Source organism: Cyprinodon tularosa, unplaced genomic scaffold (genome assembly GCF_016077235.1).
Source record: "Cyprinodon tularosa strain WSP-4 unplaced genomic scaffold, ASM1607723v1 ctg807, whole genome shotgun sequence".
Classification (NCBI taxonomy): domain Eukaryota; kingdom Metazoa; phylum Chordata; class Actinopteri; order Cyprinodontiformes; family Cyprinodontidae; genus Cyprinodon; species Cyprinodon tularosa.
In genome coordinates, this window is record NW_024039571.1 from 299,719 (window position 1) to 319,861 (window position 20,143).

Consider the following 20,143-nt stretch of genomic DNA (forward strand, 5'->3'; position numbering starts at 1 on the left):
GTGCTGTATCTGGTGTTTGTCACAACGCGCTATTATCCAAGTCATCTTGAAAACATTCTTCTTCCAAATGTTGGCTACATATTACGGGTTTTTTCTCTGGCCAGAAGTTCGATGGCAAATCCTCCCTCTTCAAGTTGGCGATCCAACGACCAACCCGTCCGTGGAGGATCAGGAATCAGAAAGGTGGAATAACTCTTTATTTCCCTTTTACCCGATGTATTCCAGCATCCAGCTGCCATGCACGGGGGCATTGTCAGTTTCACTATAGCTCTGGTGAATTTCAATGGTGAAGTCCTCTGGAAATCTTCAATAATTGTTGTTGATTGCAGATGTGTCTAGTAGTTCCCATTGATTTAGCTTGGAAAGCGGGGAGAATGGCGCTAGGCTTACCGCGCCGTGACGTCACTGCTGGAAGATGGCAGGAGGGAGGGGCTACTATGTTTGGGCAAAAATGGCCGCTCCCAGACTCAAAACAAAACACCAAATTCATTAAATGAATGCGAACGTATTAGTTTTAGGTATAAATAATGATCCATTGATTATTCCTGCTGACCGGACTTTTCCTTTAAAGGGGTGTGTGTGTGTGGGGGGGGGGGGTTATTTGTTCTGGCCGCGGGACACAGAGGAAGAAAAGTTCACAGATTTCCAACCAGGAAGTAGGATTCCATTGGACGCGGTGAGCGAGGCTGATGGGTGTAAAACCGTTTCCCATCCTTCCCTCCTTGGAGTCCAGTTCAGATTCACTTTATTCTCTCCATGTATTTGATGCAATGATGTTTGAAAGGATATGAGTCTGCCGGCGTCTGGGAGGCCCCTCACTGCCGGCGTCTGGGAGGCCCCTCCCTGCCAGCATCAGGAACAGAGCCCGCCCCCATGTCTGCGGTACGGAAAAGGGAAAGACTGGAAAAGCCAAAGAGGATTTGGTTGATTAATACAATCCACTGTAGCAGTTAGAGGCTCCTGGGGGCGGGGTCAGTTATCCAGGACGTCGGCGCACACCATGCTGCCGTATATCTGCTGCGGGTCGGGAGGCGTCTGTAGCCGCTCCTCCGCCTCGCTGTCCGTGCTGCCCTCGCTGTCTAACCGGGGAGACGGGTGGCGGGGGTCCGTCAGCGTGGGGTACAGGGCGGCGGCGGGCAGGGGGCTGTTCAGCAGGTCTTCATCCGAGCTCAGGTAGTCTCCCTCGGCGGAGGCGGGGCTGGCCAAGCACAGGTTCTGGTAGGCGGGGCTTCCTCCTCCACAGGTGATCCTGGCGTCAGGTGCCGCCTTCTGTCCTCTCAGCTGCCTGATCTGCATACAGAGGAAAAACACACTGATGCTGCGTTGTTTCTGGCAGCCATCTTGGATTTAGTCTTCAGGACAAAATCAGTTTCAGTCGCATTTTAGTATTTACCATATGTGGTAGTTTTAGTTGGTTTTAGTTGACTAAAACTTAAAAAGGGTTTAGTTTAGTTTTAGTCAGTTCTAAGTTAAAAAGTGAACCTTTACAATTTGGAATAAAAACCAGATTCTTTCCCAGAATGACAGATCTATCCTAGATGCTACAGTAGCTGGGTATAGAATGCTGCCATGCAGATCAGTAAGCAAATTACAGCTGACAATAAAGAACTACCTTTACCCTTAATTTGAACGACCAATTAATTAACTAACTTCCAGTTCTAGTTATTTAATATATCTATAATCTTCTGGTAACTTTCACAACATAGGTTTGGGTATTTAGTTTGTTTTTTGAAAAAGTGAACTAGAACTAGTTCATTTATAGAGCAACGATTCTGTCTGGTTCTATTGGGGTCCAGATGGTTCTGTGTCCCTTATTGTTACCCGTTTTCCTCTGCCGGACTGTTGACTCCTGCTCTCCTGTGATTGGTCCGTTATGTCAGGTGGGAGGGGAGCCGGGAGAGCAGCAGTTCCAGCTAGCAGGCAAGCGGTCGGTTGTGATTTATAGCTGTGCTGTTAGAGGCGTGAGCCTCACAGAATAACAGCTCGTATTTTAAACCCTGTTGGCGGCACCAACACGACGCAACAGGTTTGGGAATTTAGCTCAGTTTTTGAAAAAGTCTTTGAAATTGAACTAAATCATTTCTAAATGTAAGACGTGAACTTTGAGCTTTTTAACTGTGAACTGGAGCAACATTTACTGAAGGCAGCGGCTTCAATAGCCTCAGGCCGTCTCCCCCATCAACGGGCAAATATTGACTATGCAATTAATTGCTGTGACGCTGATCACTCTATAACATTCTGGAGTATGGGTCTTTCGCACGTGACGTCATGCCCTGTGCATTGTGGGTAATTAGCGCCATATTGGGGGGTCACCGTGCGAGAAATTAGAGCTACTATTCAAGCGTCCCGGGGAGATTTACCTTTTCTCGGTAAATTAAAATGGCTCGTTCTTGTTGTGTTTTTTACAAACTTTGTCCCAGTTGTCTCCATTATTTTTTTTTTACCAAAACCAACAAAAAACCCACCTATATATTTGCTATGAACCTTAATATTCCAGGGGTCACAAGATTAAATGTATTTACCATGTAAAAGAGCTCTATGTACTTTGAGTTTAATAATTTTGGAAGCTTTTTGTCGCCTGATAGGTTCGGATGCACCATCATTTACACTTAGCTAAAGCTGTGAAGTGAAGACTTGTACAAGTTTGACTAACATCTTCCCTTTGTGGTGACCACAGTGTTCGTGCATCCTTCTGGTTGAGTATAAATCTTGCACCCAACCATTAGTAAACAGTCCATGAGCATCCAGAGATTTGTAGTTTCAGAATTCTTCAAGTGTATATGCACTAACACCATTAACAAGATAACAAATTATGTCCATATTTGTAGTTAGTGGAAATAGCGAGGGATGGGCTGTCCATGCTTTAGCTGCTAGCTCATACGGAACTATATTGCTAATTGAGGTTAGCTTAGCTAAATAGCGGTCTCTGGCGTCCTTATTGAGTTTATCTCTGTAAGGCTTCTTCTCGTTTTTATTGTGGGTGTCCATGTTGCTGATGTCATCACGCTGTCATCGCGGCTTTACTGTCAATACTTGAACTCAAGTTAACTTAATTTAGGCAGCGATTAGGCAGGTTACCCCCCCCAACATGGCGCCTCCTTGTGTCGAGGTCACGTGACTGCAAAAGATGCAGATTGCCGTTATACAAACTGAAGCAGTAGACTTTGTAAATATTAACATTAGAATCATTCTTAACTTTTGGCCATGACTGTACTTTAATTTGGGAGGAATATATAATGTTAATAATGTTACGTCTCATCCCTAAGACATCATTTAAAGAGAAGATATAAGCGGCCAATAGTTTAGGAGTAGAAGTAAATGATGCAGCAGGAAAACTGATCTGAAGCAAACAAGTTAGTCAAATAGATCAAACTTTTGATCTATTTAGAAAACCACCTTTTCCAACCATCTAAGACTTATTATCCGTTATCATGAATCATCTTAGAGCAAAGAGTAGAATTTATTTCCTGTTTCCAATAAATTAATTATTAAAAGCAGCTGTTTGTGTTTACTTCCTATCATCTTTATGCAAAAACTGGAAACTTTATATTCAGGAGGCTGTAAATAAAGAAAACACCAGTTTGGAAGAGCTTTAAAAGCATTTCCAGTATAAAAAGGATTTTTCTTCGTCTAAAACAAAGTAGAGGCTGCGTTTACGTGCATGCATGCTTTCTGCATGTTAGCCTTGCATGTACCACAGTGACTCATGACAAATCTCAGAGGTTTTAGTTTTCCCCCTATGTATCTAACACTAGAACACGCTGCATGGTGTGGGGGGGGAGGATAAATCAGTGGTTAACCAGGGGAAATGTTTTGACTGACTGCTAAACTAAAAGCAGAAAATGAACCAGTTAAAGGTTTCAAACCATCCTTTTTTACATTTCAACCAATGTTTTCTGCAACAGTCAATGAGCCACTTCTGAACAATTAGGACAAGATATTTAGATTCCTATCTTTACATATATTATGAAACATCTGCAGATATTTATTTTATTCTGGATTAAAGCACTAAATTCTGAGAGGATTTCTTAGTCACCAGACTGAGATTTCTTTAAATGCTTCATTGCTTCCTCTCACGAAAGTTTCAGTCTCTCTGATCAAAACCAACACTTTGATGGAGGAAAGTAGTGGGAGGAGAAGAGAAGTGAGGAGGGGAGCAGTAAAGTGCAGAGTAAACCCTCTGGTAGTCACGCACAGCCAGTCTCTGAATGAACAAACCCAGACTCAGGCTGAGGGGGAGGTTTGCTTCTCAAATCAGAGCTGGAAATTATCTCTGTGGCACGACAATGACTTTTCTAAAAAACCTGAAAATGGACGCTTCTTTAACCCCTGAGCGACGGAGGGAGGCGTACATCTGTAGGATTACTGAGATGTTTCAGAGTGAAATGATTGATGGTGAGGATCAGTGGTCTGTTGTTACCAGAAGCTCTCAGACGGGTTTGCGTGTGTCGAGGTGGAAGTGGTGTCCTGATATGAGCCTGCGTGCAGATGGGGAGATTGTTCAGAGGGGTTAGCTAAGATGCAGCCCTCTGCAGGCGAGGAGCTCTGGACCAAACCTGATCTTTGAGTTTTTAGATGCAAATGATCTGCTCTTTTTACGCACTCTTATTTCATTTTAATCTGATGTGTAGCAAACCGCAGATTACACTGCACCATTAGGTCTTATCTAACATTAGGCTGAGATCCAAAAACTAACAGGTTCTAACAGGTTTATTGGTAAAAAATACAAAAATATCAGAGCAACTGACGGGTGCATCTTCTTTAAAGCAGCTCTACTTATTCAGTCTAAAATAAAACAGCAGTGCTGAAATAAAATGATTGTAAATTTTTTTTTTATGGCGCTAGTGGCTCGTTTGTCTGACAGCAGGCTGACAGGAAAGGGGGAATGGGGGGGGGAGAAACATGCGGCAAAAGGACCACAGGTCGGATTCGAACCTGGGTCGGCCGCGTCGAGGCCTGAGGCCTTCGTACGTGGGTCGCACGCCCAGAAAATGTTTTGAATTGACATTATTGAATTGAAAAAAGAAGAAGAAATAGAATAGAGAAACTCCCACCCGGTCCAATTAATTCGCCATCAGCTCGGCTGTCAGCTGATGGCGTCCAGGCTGGATCGGAAGTTCAGATCGTGTCACTCGAGCGTCGTAATGATGTGATGACATCATTTGTCTGATAAAAGGGAAATCTGCTGCATGCCTGTTGGTTCACAGGGTTAAAATGATCAACCAGGTTTTCTGTATCTGGCATCAAACTTAAACCTCGGAGTCTTACAGCGTTTCCCCATAATGACCATTATAATATTACTAAAAAGTTAAAAACAATAAAAAACTGGACTTTGTTCCCAAGTTTAAAGACGTTTCTCTTCCATCCAGGAAGATTTTTCAATCCAAAATGTCAGAAATAGCGTTTAGTTCCAGGTTTTATCCAGCAGCCCAACAAAGCCTGGTTTTAGTTTAGAAAACATGCAAATAGAAACGGATGAACGGGTCCCCCCCTTTGGAATGGGGGTCGTTTGGCTTCTTTGTTAGCCTGCAATGCCCCATACCTGTCTATGTCTCTGGAAGGGGGGTCGTTAGAGGGAATAGTTGGCCTGGCTGAATAGGGGAGGTGTTCTGTTCTCCTGTAAAGCTGCATTGGAGGTTTCTGAAAGCTGGAATCTGAGTCCCCCCCCCCCTGTTTAACGTTGGTTTTTCTTCCTTATCATAGATGGCTTCCTTCCTCTCTAACCACCTGTCTTCTTTGTCCAGAATGTGGACATTCTGGTCCTCCAAAGAATGTCCTTGGTCCATCAGGTTTGTTGGACAGCAGACCGTTATTATGACGCGTGTAGGTTAATTATTCCAGCGGTTTGCTGCTTAAATCGATCTACTTTCTTCCTTTTTTAAAGATGTTTGGAAAGCATGTTTTAAATGCTCTTAAAGAAGTAAAAAACACACAATAAGCCTCATGGTTTGGTTGCAGATGTTCCCAGATTCAGACTGATAGTGAATACTGAGCTGCAGCTCCAGATCTATAATGAATATTAATATTGTTTAATCACCTCAGGGGTTTCCTTCCACACACATGGATCCCTAAGGGATACCTGCTGCTCTGGAAGCTTTCTGATGTTTACTTGGTCTTTTCTCTCCTCTTTGCTGTTTTCTGTTCCTCTCGTCTCATCCAGGTGTAGAAGCAGAATTCCAGAAGTTACTCTAGATCTTTGCTGTTTATTTTCTCTCTTTTTTTCCATGCAATCTTTCCTGTCTGACAATAGCGGACTGTCGTCGGAAAATTTAGATTTCTCTTCTATTATATATTAATTTATCCTATTTACTCGCTATAAAAGTTTTCCCTCAGTCTGTTTCACCCTGAAGGCGGCACCATTCTCTGCAGGATGGTGTTTGTAGAGCAGACGTAGCTTCTTCCATAAAAAACCAGATTCTTTCTCAGGTTTATTCCTAACATGTTACTGTTTAACCAAAGTGTCTGTAATTAGTTTGACTCTGACTGCTTTCCATTATTGTAATTAAGGAGGAACGAACGCTGCTCAGGCAGAACAGGGCAGATTGCTGCCATTACGGCTTCATGATGAACTGTTCTCTCTTTGCAAAGATATGAATAAATGTACCGACTGAGTGAAATCCATCGATTTTATTTGATTTTAACTAGGATGAATAGTTGAATACTTTTTTCCCCACTACAGGATAAACAGGTTTTTCAAACATGGGTTGACTCGCTAACAAGTAGCATTTAGCTCCCTTCACGCTGGCATAAAATGCTGGTGACCCGGGTAGACTCGTGTCAGTGAGCCGTTTCTACTGCCACTAGACGCCCATTGATCCCAGGTTTAAATCCCTGATTTCTTTCTCTCCTCCTTTCCCGTCTTTGTTGTGTACGATTTTACTCCCTCAAGTTTAATGAACAAATATTATCAGAACATTTTGGCAACAGTCATACTGGTCTGCTAGTGAAAGCAAAGCTGTTTGGCTATCAGAGCTATATTGGTTAAAATGGACTCAAAAGCTTAAGTAGCGTAGCCTCAAACGTCGGGTAGAAGATGGCGTCTCTGACCTCGTTCTTCAGCTCAGCGATCTGGTCCCGCAGCTGACTGATGTACTGTCTGGAGTCTGAGTGGTTCAGCTGGCCCTTGATCAGCCCCTCTTCCTTCTGCAGGAGCAGTGACAGTTTAGGGGGAGGATTGCTGTGACCCCCCCACCCCACACACACACACACACACCTGTATTTCAAGTTCTGCAATCTTCTGTCTGAGTTCGGCCATGGCGGCCATGCTGTCTGCCTCCCGCAGTCGAACCGCCATCACCTCTTCTTTACTCTGCAAAGACAAACAGGAAACACCGACTGTCCTCAGTCACAGAAACATCATATTTATATTAATGAAAATAATAATAATAAGTGTATAAACCCTGTTTATCCATTTTCATTCATATCCTCTAGGCGGTAGATTTGATGTCTTTATTGGCAAAATACAAATTCATTTGTTTATAGTTTCAGTCCTTTAGATTTAAATTAAAAACATGTTGATTTAGTTCAGCTCCACAGCCTAATAAATCTGAGTTGGCTGGGATGTGGTCAGGCGTACGGGCGATCACAGACTACTACCGACTACAGCTACCATCCCAGAGCTCCCACTGGCCGTCAGTTTTTCCCAATGAAATGCATGAATAGCGATGATGTCATCAACTGAAATGGTTCTAGTGTGCCATATATACTCATTATGGATATAAAGACCCTAAAACAGGTCTAATATATATTTTAAAGGCTTTATTATATCAGGGTTCATACAGGAATGAATAACTCTAATTTAATGCCTTTTAATGCTCTTAGAAATTATTTTAATGCCACCAACAGAAAGCCGTCGACAGGCTGCTGCCAGGTCCCAAATCCCTCGTTTTCCAAACACTTTTGTTGAAATTTGCCCCCCCATTCTCTAGCTTTTTCTCCGACTCGAGCTTCTTTTCTGAACATACAGCTTTGCGATCAACCGGACGTAGTTCCACGCAAATATATCATGATATAATATGTCTGATGAACTAGTTTTTATAAACATTTCTTTGAAATAAAGCCTTTCAAAATAAAGCCTGTCGCTCTGACTCCCATCATGATGAAGTGCTTCCAAAGGCTGGTTAAAGAACACATCGTCTCCAGTCTGCCGCCAACATTCCACCCGTTCCAGTTCGCCTACCGACGGAACCGCTCCACTGAGGACGCCATCTCTGCTGCTCTCCACCTGAGCCTGGCACACCTGGAGGAGAAGAACACCCACGATGGATGCTGTTCCTGGACTTCAGTTCAGCTTTCAGCACCATCATCCCACAGCATCTGATGGGCAAACTGGAACAGCTGGGCTTCAATACACCCCTCTGCTATTGGCTGCTAGACTTCCTCACCAACAGACCTCAGTCAGTCCGCCTCTGATGTCATCAGTCTAAGCCCCTCCCCTCAGGGCTGCGTCCCCAGGTTGACCACCGATCACATGGTGAAGTTTGCAGACGACACCACGGCGGTGGGCCTCATCAGAGACGACAACGACCTGGACTACAGAGAGGAGGTGGAGCAGCTGGTGGAGCAGAGATAACAGCCTGATCCTGAAGGTGGAGAAGACCAAGGAGATCATGGTGGACTTCAGGAAGAAGCGGCCTAACCACGCTCCACTGCTCATCAACAGCTCAGCTGTAGAGGTGGTCAGCAGCACCACATTCATCACAGACACCCTCACCTGGACTGGAAACACCACCTCACTGGTCCAAAGGGCCCAGAAGCACTTGGACTTCCTGCTTTATTAGATCACTGCTGCACTTTAAGGAATGGAAATGTTCATTTACTGTCTGGAAAGCTTTACTCAACAAAATGTCGTTTTGTATTCACTCTGTTTATATAAAATAACAATAAAAGTTGTCTAAGTCAGTCTTATAATGGTGCTGCACCTTAAAACACATCAGAAGATTAACTCTTAAAGTCGTAGATAAGCGGATGGTCCAACCTTTCCGAATTCTCCCGAGTGGTGCCCGACTTTACACCAGTGAATAAAGTGAATCTGATTGGTCGATTATCAAGAGGGCGGGATTGTTGTGGCAGAAGGTTCGAAAGCTAGTTTGGTTGTGGCTGGTTTGTTGGAAGCATCTTGCTAACCAGTTAGCAACTTAGCGCTAGCAGGTTCCCAATGGGAAATTCCATTGGGACCAAGTAGCACTAAATTGGTGACTTAGAAACGACGCTGTCAAGGAACGCTATGGACAGCGGAAACATGCAAGAGGAGGAGAGTTTAGTGTCGGAGGTCGTGGATGAGTCTCCTCCGTCATCCATTTTTTATTTAGAGGAGGAAAGCGGGGACGAAGATGTTGTGGAAGAGGACGCCAGGGCGGCAGAAGCTTGGTTTGGTGTAGAAGGCTTCCAGCCGTACATGTTTGAGCCCTTGCCTCGCAACGCTGCCAGTTCTGTTAGCTCTACGCCTGCCGAAGACACAGACGTCCATCCCCGTGAACACTGGGACGCAACTCAATGGGAAAGGATTCTGGTTTCAACCGTTGCGTATATTAGCTGCGACATATGAATCAAGATGCTATGACCGAAAACATTAGATTGACAGATGACCGCTGATATATGATTGGCTGAATTTAGGTGTTAAGGCTGACGTAGAACTAACTGGCCTGCAGAAGATAACGGGAAAAAAACAGATTTTAAGATTTTTAAGTTTTACTTTTAAGAGTGCATTTATATACATGTTTAAGCTGGAATGATTTGAAATCTAAATATTTATTATATTTCCCTATGACTTTAAATAAATGAAGCTGATGTGAGACGACATTCGCTGCTAAATAAATCCCATCTTTTTTAGGCACTGAAAGTTTCTTCATTTCACACTTCTTTCTGGTTCCCACCTTGCAGTCCGACTCGGCCTGCTTCCTTTTCATCTCGCTGAGCTGGGCCTGCAGAGCTTTGTTCTGATTGGCCAACATCTGGAGGCGATCTTGCAGGGCGGAGCGTTCCTGCTCATGACGACCAATCAGTTTACTGTGAATCTGGTTCTAAAGTCAAACAGGAACAAACAGAAAATAAAAAAGGAGAAGAAAGCATGGCTAATAACATGGCCGCCATTAGTTCTGCCACCTCATTCAAACACTGAAGGAGGCTCCAACAGTTTGGGGATAAAAAACGTGATTCTGATAAGGAAAATGTTGTATCTATGCTTCTTTTTCTATGTCTGCTTCTGTCTCCTTGAACCCCAGTGGGCCTCAGCAGATGGCCGCTTACACTGAGCCTGGTTCTGCTGGAGGTTTCTTCCTGTTCAAAGGGAGTTTTTCCTCTCCACTGTCGCTACAAGCATGCTTAGTGTGAGGGATTGCTGAAGAGTCAATGAGTCGATGCAATCAGCTGGTTTTCCTTAGATAGAAAACTTTGAATCAATCTGACTGGATGATCTGGTGAACTGGAAAGTGACCTGAGATGACATGATGTGAATTGGCGCTATAGAAATAAACTGAATAGAAAATATAAAGTGCGGCGCGGCGTCAGCCGAGCAGTCGGCGTTTTATTCGCTGCTGCAGGACAGCATAGGAATTAGTCTGACCTGGCTCTCCAGCTGCAGGCCTTTGAGCCTGACCTCCCGGAGCTCAGCCTGGGCCTGAGCCTCCCTCAGTCTGACCGTCATCAGCTTGTCCTGCAGTTCGTTCATGGCGTTCTTCTTCGGGGATTCCTTCCAGTGGCCGCCGCCCGTGCTGCTGCCACGCGACATGTGATGCTCCAGGAACAGAGAGAGAAGCGTTTGAACAGGAAAGGAGCCGACGGACATGCAGGACACAGAGGGGGGGGGCCATGCAAAGACACGTAGGTACCTGCCAACGCTGGTTGAGATCAGTGACGGTGTCCTGCATCTCTCTGAAGGAGCGCAGTGTCTCCAGCTCCCTCAGCTTCATCTGCTTCACCTCTTCCTGCAGGGCGGCCATGTTGTTCTCATCAGGCAGGCAGTTGCTCTTCTGAATGATTAAAGATGAACATTCAAAAAGGGTTAAAAAAAAAAAAGGTTTGGTTTAAATATTTTTTTTTTTTTTCTGGCAATAAGAATAATTGTCTTGATGCCAAAAAGAGCCCAACAGATTTAACTTTCACCAGGGGAGCAGTACGGCTATCGCCATCATGTTCCGCTTGATTAATGCATATAAATGCTTTATTATAATCATGCAGGGAGTTAATCAGATCATATGGACACTGCAATGTAAGTAGAACCGGAAAGGAAAAACTGAAAAAAGGAGAAAAGATGAAAGAAAGAGGAGATAAAAGGGAGATAATGATAAAACATTTTTTTCCCGTAAAAGTAAAAAAAAACAATCCACTGGACCCGGCCCCCCAGGGCCCGAAGACGCCTCGCCCCCCCCCCCCCCCCTTTTCAGCCACTTTTGTTAAAATTTGCATTTTCCCATTTTCCGGCCTTTTTTCCGCCTCGAGCTTCTTTTCCGAGCACACGGCTTTACGATCAACCGGAAGCAGTTCCACGCAAATATATCGCGATATATCTGAAAAAACTGTTTTAACAAACTTTTTTTTTTAAATAACGCATTTAAAATGCCATGACAATCATATTTAATGAATTTTAATGCAAATTAAGGCCTCAATTTAAAAAATGAAAATTAATGACTTTTAGTGATGCGTGGAAACCCTGTAAAACTCCTCAGAAAACTTTTTAAATATCTGGTGCAGTTCTGGTGCAAAAATACGGACTGGATCTGAACCTGGCATCTCCCTGTCTGTTAGCACCACGGTTAAAAAAACGGACTGGATTTCTATCAGCATGGTATTTTATTTATATAAATAAGTGGAATGGAGTTTTAATGTCCGTCATTCTTTAGTGTGAAAATCTGGGAATAGAGTGAGAGCGTGAAAACAGTGAGATGGGTGAGTCTGGCTCCCCATGGGTGAGTCTGGCTCCCCATGGGTGAGTCTCGCTCCCATGGGTGAGTCTGGCTCCCCATGGGTGAGTTTGGCTCCCCATGGGTGAGTCTCGCTCCCATGGGTGAGTCTGGCTCCCCATGGGTGAGTCTCGCTCCCATGGGTGAGTCTGGCTCCCCATGGGTGAGTCTGGCTCCCCATGGGTGAGTCTCGCTCCCATGGGTGAGTCTGGCTCCCCATGGGTGAGTCTCGCTCCCATGGGTGAGTCTGGCTCCCCATGGGTGAGTTTGGCTCCCCATGGGTGAGTCTCGCTCCCATGGGTGAGTCTGGCTCCCCATGGGTGAGTCTCGCTCCCATGAGTGAGTCTGGCTCCCCATGGGTGAGTCTGGCTCCCATGGGTGAGTCTGGCTCCCCATGGGTGAGTCTGGCTCCCATGGGTGAGTCTGGCTCCCATGGGTGAGTCTGGCTCCCATGGGTGAGTCTGGCTCCCCATGGGTGAGTCTGGCTCCCATGGGTGAGTCTGGCTCCCCATGGGTGAGTCTGGCTCCCATGGGTGAGTCTGGCTCCCATGGGTGAGTCTGGCTCCCATGGGTGAGTCTGGCTCCCATGGGTGAGTCTGGCTCCCCATGGGTGAGTCTGGCTCCCCATGGGTGAGTCTGGCTCCCATGGGTGAGTCTGGCTCCCATGGGTGAGTCTGGCTCCCCATGGGTGAGTCTCGCTCCCATGGGTGAGTCTGGCTCCCCATGGGTGAGTCTCGCTCCCATGGGTGAGTCTGGCTCCCCATGGGTGAGTCTGGCTCCCCATGGGTGAGTCTCGCTCCCATGGGTGAGTCTGGCTCCCCATGGGTGAGTCTCGCTCCCATGGGTGAGTCTGGCTCCCCATGGGTGAGTCTGGCTCCCCATGGGTGAGTCTCGCTCCCATGGGTGAGTCTGGCTCCCCATGGGTGAGTCTCGCTCCCATGGGTGAGTCTGGCTCCCCATGGGTGAGTCTGGCTCCCCATGGGTGAGTCTCGCTCCCATGGGTGAGTCTGGCTCCCCATGGGTGAGTCTCGCTCCCATGGGTGAGTCTGGCTCCCCATGGGTGAGTCTCGCTCCCATGGGTGAGTCTGGCTCCCCATGGGTGAGACTCTCTCCCCATGGGTGAGTCTCTCTCCCCATGGGTGAGTCTCTCTCCCCATGGGTGAGTCTCTCTCCCCATGGGTGAGTCTCGCTCCCATGGGTGAGTCTGGCTCCCCATGGGTGAGTCTGGCTCCCCATGGGTGAGTCTCGCTCCCATGGGTGAGTCTGGCTCCCCATGGGTGAGTCTGGCTCCCCATGGGTGAGTCTGGCTCCCCATGGGTGAGTCTGGCTCCCCATGGGTGAGTCTCGCTCCCATGGGTGAGTCTGGCTCCCCATGGGTGAGTCTCGCTCCCATGGGTGAGTCTGGCTCCCCATGGGTGAGTCTCGCTCCCATGGGTGAGTCTGGCTCTCCATGGGTGAGACTCTTCTCCATGGGTGAGACTCTCTCCCCATGGGTGAGTCTCTCTCCCATGGGTGAGTCTGGCTCTCCATGGGTGAGACTCTTCTCCATGGGTGAGACTCTCTCCCCATGGGTGAGTCTCTCTCCCATGGGTGAGTCTGGCTCTCCATGGGTGAGACTCTTCTCCATGGGTGAGACTCTCTCCCCATGGGTGAGTCTCTCTCCCCATGGGTGAGTCTCTCTCCCATGGGTGAGTCTGGCTCTCCATGGGTGAGACTCTCTCCCCATGGGTGAGTCTCGCTCCCATGGGTGAGTCTGGCTCTCCATGGGTGAGACTCTTCTCCATGGGTGAGACTCTCTCCCCATGGGTGAGTCTCTCTCCCCATGGGTGAGTCTCGCTCCCATGGGTGAGTCTGGCTCCCCATGGGTGAGTCTGGCTCCCCATGGGTGAGTCTCGCTCCCATGGGTGAGTCTGGCTCCCCATGGGTGAGTCTGGCTCCCCATGGGTGAGTCTGGCTCCCCATGGGTGAGTCTCGCTCCCATGGGTGAGTCTGGCTCCCCATGGGTGAGTCTCGCTCCCATGGGTGAGTCTGGCTCCCCATGGGTGAGTCTCGCTCCCATGGGTGAGTCTGGCTCCCCATGGGTGAGTCTCGCTCCCATGGGTGAGTCTGGCTCTCCATGGGTGAGACTCTTCTCCATGGGTGAGACTCTCTCCCCATGGGTGAGTCTCTCTCCCATGGGTGAGTCTGGCTCTCCATGGGTGAGACTCTTCTCCATGGGTGAGACTCTCTCCCCATGGGTGAGTCTCTCTCCCCATGGGTGAGTCTCTCTCCCATGGGTGAGTCTGGCTCTCCATGGGTGAGACTCTCTCCCCATGGGTGAGTCTCGCTCCCATGGGTGAGTCTGGCTCTCCATGGGTGAGACTCTTCTCCATGGGTGAGACTCTCTCCCCATGGGTGAGTCTCTCTCCCATGGGTGAGTCTGGCTCTCCATGGGTGAGACTCTTCTCCATGGGTGAGACTCTCTCCCCATGGGTGAGTCTCTCTCCCATGGGTGAGTCTGGCTCTCCATGGGTGAGACTCTTCTCCATGGGTGAGACTCTCTCCCCATGGGTGAGTCTCTCTCCCCATGGGTGAGTCTCTCTCCCATGGGTGAGTCTGGCTCTCCATGGGTGAGACTCTCTCCCCATGGGTGAGTCTCGCTCCCATGGGTGAGTCTGGCTCTCCATGGGTGAGACTCTTCTCCATGGGTGAGACTCTCTCCCCATGGGTGAGTCTCTCTCCCCATGGGTGAGTCTCTCTCCCCATGGGTGAGAGCTGACAGCCCTGTTTTACCGCTGCAGCACAAATGGCCGTAATTCAGATTTTAAGACAGGATATTTTTTTTTTAAATAGAAATTTTCTAAATCGCTCAACTGCAAATATTGTCTGATAAAGAGTTTATTTATATACATGTTTAAGCAGGAATGGTTTTAAAATGTAAATACGGTTCCATACGACTTTAAACTGGAACGAATGAGGTTTTCTGATTTCACCACCTGTGTTCTTTATTCCGCAGCATAAAACATAAAATCCAGCAGATTGAGGGGAGATCTTTGCTGCCCACCTTCTCCAGGTCCAGGACCTTGTCTTGCATTTCCTTCAGCGCTCCGAGCAGCTCGGCCTGGCGCAGACGGGACTCCTCCAGCTGCGTCTGCAGATCGTTCACAAACTGCTCCGTATGCTGGAAACACAAGTTCTCCTGTTATTCATCTGCACCTGTTGGTTTATTTTAACGCACGGAGCAGACGCAGCCGTCTGCTATGTTACGGTCATCAGCTTAGTTCTGCAAATTCACCACAGGCGTGTAAACGTGAGCTCTGCCATCTGTTTGATTCTTTCACCAGAGAAACGAAGAAACAGCTTTTATTGCATTAAGGCTGCAAATAACCATCATCTTTAAAATCGATTCAGCCGTAAATTGTTTGTTTTTATTAATAGATTAATAACTGGACAGCCAAACTTCCCTAAAGAAGACTTTTAACAATATGAAACCAGGTTAAAGTAAAACTTTTCCACTTGAGGAGTTCTGCATAAAGCAGACTGACACATTTTATTCATCTTAAATGCAAAAAGTTGATATATTTTTCAATCTTGGTATAATTCCTGCTCTAAGTGGGTTGCTCTGTCAGCTAAACGCTAAATGAAAGATATTTATTAATTCTCTACAGATCTGGAGTGAGAGGAAAACATCAGTCCTCTTTTTCATTTTTCTCTCAGAAAGCAGCTATTTAAAAACCCAGAAATATCAAACTCTGTATTTGCGTAGAAACAAACCCAGAGGATGACGTCAGCCAATGAAATGCCACCGCATGCCTGTCAGTCGCCACATCAAGGTCAAACTACAAAGCGGCAGCGAGAGCAGCAGGAAGCAGCCAACGAAGCGGAAAACTACTCAGCAGGTAAAAAAACCAAAGCCTTAAATCTGGGCAAGTCCGTAGCGTGAGGCGACTCGTCATCCTGGGCATTTCAGTCACCGTTATCAAAGCGTCTCAACCTGGGGGGGGGGGTTGAGTCACTCAGAGTGAAATCACTGTATTAACTTTGCTTTTCTTAATTAAACGATTATGCTGTCGTCACGACGACGCCATCAGCTCAGCAAACACTCATGATAGCAGAGAGTTTTTAGTGAAACCAGGTAGTTTCTGTCGCTGGCGTTCATAACTGAGCATCCGACACCTGATGGACCGAAAGAAGATTTAAAACTCTGATGTCTTCTTAAGTCCGACACTGAAAGATTTATTAAAAACATATTTTTAGTTTGTTAATAAAGCAGATTTTAAAGGTGAGCAGCTTTAAGTTCTGGGGAACATTTCATTCTTTATTCGTCACATTTCCACGTCTTCTCTGCTTCTCTCTGACTTCCTTCATTCTGGCGTTTCTACATTCATGATCTACAGCCAGGGGCGCATTTAGGAAATGTGGGGCCCTAAACAAAGACAGGCAGGGGACAGCCCCATTCTCCAGATAGAGAAATGTTAATAGAGTAGACATCCATTATCTGTTCTAGGTTGTGTCCCTCTCTTCTTGTCCCTTTTCTTCTTGTTTTCCTCTCTATGTTTTGTACTCAGCTGACTTTTCATGCTGTCTCTAAAGGAATGAAAGATTTTTTCCAAGCACTAAGCTCACTTAGCTGATTGCTCCTTCCTGTGTTTCCAAAAAGGCCAAAGTAAATAACCCAGTCCTTCTTTTCACTGTAGACAAGCCATGATCTGCTTATCTGTTCTCCATTTTTCATTTGGATGAAATAATAGCTGCATGAATCATGACAGCAGACAAGATAGAGGAGAGCAGGAGGCGGGGTTACCAATCTACTCGCTCTGGAGAGCAGAGTTCGCTGCTTTTAGATGTTGTCTCCAAAGTCTCCAGTAGCAGAAAAGTCTCTAGATTTGGCGCCAGTAAAGACCTGCTTTGGTTTTCATGTGCAAAACCTCACAAATGTTAATGAACAGACCTGAATGGACGTTATTATCCATCTACATATATGAACAGCACAGTGAAACACACTCTAATATCAGAGTCTGATTTCCGTCAATAAACTAGTTGATTTATCTCTATGCTTGTGTGAATGTTGAAGATTCTTTCACCCTTTGCTGTTGCAGCTCCCTGATGGTATCCTGGGCTTTCTCCAGGCTCTCGCTCGCCGTGTTGCACTGCTGCCTCACCACAGCCAGCTCCCGCTTGATCACGTAGTTCTCCTCGGCCTCCTGTGCACGAGTCACCTGACCCTGTATGAGCATGCCACAGAGAAGGGTCAACACCAAGCGCCCGCTTTTCTCACCGACATGCAAGCAAACTGGGGATGATGGACACCTCAGGATTACGGGGGGGAATACGGCAGAATGTACGATTATAGGGAAATACGGCTAAAGGTTAAAACCGACATTTTAACACTTAAAAAGGTTCATTTTAAAGAGATTAAACTCTAGAAGGGAGGATCAGAAAGAAGGTTTAAGCCTGAAACTGCAGGATTTCCTTTGCTGGCGCAACTTTGCCTGCTGGGAATTTTAACCCTTTATAGGGAGAGACTTTTTGATCCCCCCCCATCCCTCAGTGAGGTCTAGAAGTACTAGATCTATATCCATCCATTCAGCATAGATCCTGCTAGATGGCTCTACATCTGATTATGGAATTTGACCAATTAGATGAACCTTTGAATGATCGATTCAGACTGGAAATTATATTGGAAACAAAAAAGGTTAACAAGAAAAAAGTTAATTAAAAAGTCAAGAAAAAAAAGTAAAAAATTTAATAAAATAGTTCAATTAGTTGAACTAAAAAGTTCATTAAAAAGTTAAAAACTCAAGAAAAAAAGGTAAAAAACTAATCATAAACGAGTTATAAAGTTGATAAGCCTAGTTAACAATTATATTCAGGTTAATGCCTCTAAGGTTAAGTTGGACCAAATAAAATGTGTTTCTCATTCATTTCTACTTTTAATAATATATTTGGATAAGTTGGTGTTTCTTGTTATTACATCGATATAAATTTTTTCCAGTAAAATATCCATATTTTCTGAATGTTATAAAGGTAATGAGGTCTTTTCCTGGAAAACTATTGGCTTGAAATGTGGTTTTCAAAGGATTTCACTGAGTTTCCTATAAAGGGTTAAAGCTAATTCAATGTTTTTACGTTTATCCAGAGAACCAATGCTGTATAATGGAAGTTTAATGAAAATAAATAGTGTTAAATATGGGTAAAGTGATATTTTAAGCCTAAATACAGAAACGTATCACAGCTGTTTCACTTTAGAAAAAACGAAAAAGTTTTTAATTCTCCAGGACTTTTTCTGTTATATTACAGCCATAAAAAACTGTCATGTTTATCAACTAGAAGGTGGTTTTCATGGATTTCTGCTGAGTCAGGGTTAGGGTGAGTCAGCGCCGTCGCTGGAACCAAAAGCTGCATCTCTTTTCCTGGATGGTGAATGATGGTGAAAAGGTCTGACCAAACATTTCACTCTAAAACCAAGGTCTAAAAACAGCAATGTCTCTGAAAGGGGGGTCGTCTGGCTTCTTTGTTAGCCTGCAATGCCCCATACCTGTCTATGTCTCTGAAAGGGGGGGGTCGTTAGAGGGAATAGTTGGCCTGGATGAACAGGTGAGGTCTTCTGTTCTCCTGTAAAGGGGTTGGAGCTGCGATGATGGCGGGAAGGAATCAACTCTATCGCTGCATTGGAGGTTTCTGACAACATAACATTTAACATAGATGCTTCCTTCCTCTCTAACCACCTGTCTTCTTTGTCTAAAATGTGGACATTCTGGTCCTCCAAAGAATGTCCTTCGTCCATCAGGTGTAGATGGACAGCAGACCGTTATAACAACATGTTCAGGTGAGACAGATTTTAGCCAGCGGTTTGCTGCTGTGGAGTAAAAACATGGAGGTGTGTCTGTTCTTCGCCTCCCAGGCTCCAAACGAAGGTCCTGAGAGATCAGAATGAGTCGCAGCCTCCTTCATGGCATGAAGGGGAGGACTGCTGTTATTAGGAGATCCATCTGACCAGTGAAGATAGATTAACCTGACAGGAAACGGCCTTGATCAACTAAAGCTGTTTTTACTCCAAATGTTCGCGTGAGAAAGTTCTTTATTTAGGCCTGGGATAGTTCCCAGGCAGACTGTGTGTATTAGAGTTGCTGTAGAAATGTTTGTAGTGAGCTTTGCCCAGTCAGAGCTCCATCTCTGTCTGAGGACGTTAAACTTAAACATTCTCTTGCAGGAGTCTCAGCTTCTCCTCAACTTCAGACTGCTTAAACCCATCTTACATGTGAGGCCACTTTCTTCCTTTTGTAAAGATGTTTAGAAAAACATCTTTAAAATGCTCTTAAAGTAGTAAAAAAAAACACAATAAGCCTCAGGGTTTGGTTCCAGATGTTCACAGATTCACACTGATACTGAATACTACGAGTCTTGTCCAGAGGAGGGCGCTGTTCCGTTGGGCCATGCGTCTGTGGAGAGGTTGTTTGGTTTCTCCCATATAAAGATCAGAGCATTCCTCCCTGCATTGACCTGCAGACAGTCTGCTCAGATATGAGAGCAGCCCCTCCTTTCAGAGACATAGACAGGTATGGGGCATTGCAGGCTAACAAAGAAGCCAAACGACCCCCATTCCAAAGGGGGGGACCCGTTCATCCGTTTCTATTTGCATGTTTTCTAAACTAAAACCAGGCTTTGTTGGGCTGCTGGATAAAACCTGGAACTAAACGCTATTTCTGACATTTGGAATTGAAAAATCTTCCTGGATGGAAGAGAAACGTCTTCAAACGAGGAAACAAAGTCCAGAGGATTGATTTTAACTTTTAGGAATGGCAGCTTAACGAAGGTCTAAGCTTGGACTGAACAACCTACAGTAGTTCTGACCGCAGGTTAGGGGTCGTTCTTCTAAAGGACGACAAGGTTAGGAGTTACCATGGAGACGATGTCATCGCGACACGGCCTAAGAGTTTAACTCCAGCCTCACATGATGAAAACGCTTCAGGTTTTCTGTGGCGTGGTCCATTTTAAAGTGCAGATTTGGCTGTATGGGTTCCTCTGCAGCAGCAGCTTTCTTCTCACCACTTCCTGCCTGATGTGAGGAAAGTTTCACCAACAGTTCTTCTGCTAACAGCTTCTCCAGCCTGAGCTGCGAATCTCTGCAGCTCCTGACTTAGAAAATCCAAATTCACGTTCTCCAGCGGAGAACGTCACTAATGACTAATGACGTCTGACAATCATCTAAATCAGATTTATCCATCCAAGTTGGATTTATGTTTATCTTGATTCACTAACCA

At 45.7% G+C, this 20,143-nt stretch overlaps 1 protein-coding gene across 2 annotated transcripts in view; it reads right to left on the minus strand.

The window, feature by feature from the left end:
* Positions 1-488: 488 nt before the first annotated feature.
* Positions 489-20,143, minus strand: part of si:ch211-239f4.1 (EVI5-like protein) — a 46,281-nt gene continuing 26,626 nt past the window's right edge. For both annotated transcript variants that reach the window (XM_038271704.1, XM_038271703.1), the window contains 8 exons: positions 16,964-17,104; positions 14,944-15,060; positions 10,830-10,970; positions 10,565-10,735; positions 9,876-10,022; positions 7,214-7,309; positions 7,048-7,143; positions 489-1,290 (listed from right to left, as the gene is read on the minus strand). In XM_038271704.1, coding sequence (XP_038127632.1) covers positions 973-1,290; positions 7,048-7,143; positions 7,214-7,309; positions 9,876-10,022; positions 10,565-10,735; positions 10,830-10,970; positions 14,944-15,060; positions 16,964-17,104 — 1,227 coding nt within the window. In that variant the 3' untranslated portion in view covers positions 489-972. The remainder of the gene's footprint in view (positions 1,291-7,047; positions 7,144-7,213; positions 7,310-9,875; positions 10,023-10,564; positions 10,736-10,829; positions 10,971-14,943; positions 15,061-16,963; positions 17,105-20,143) is intronic.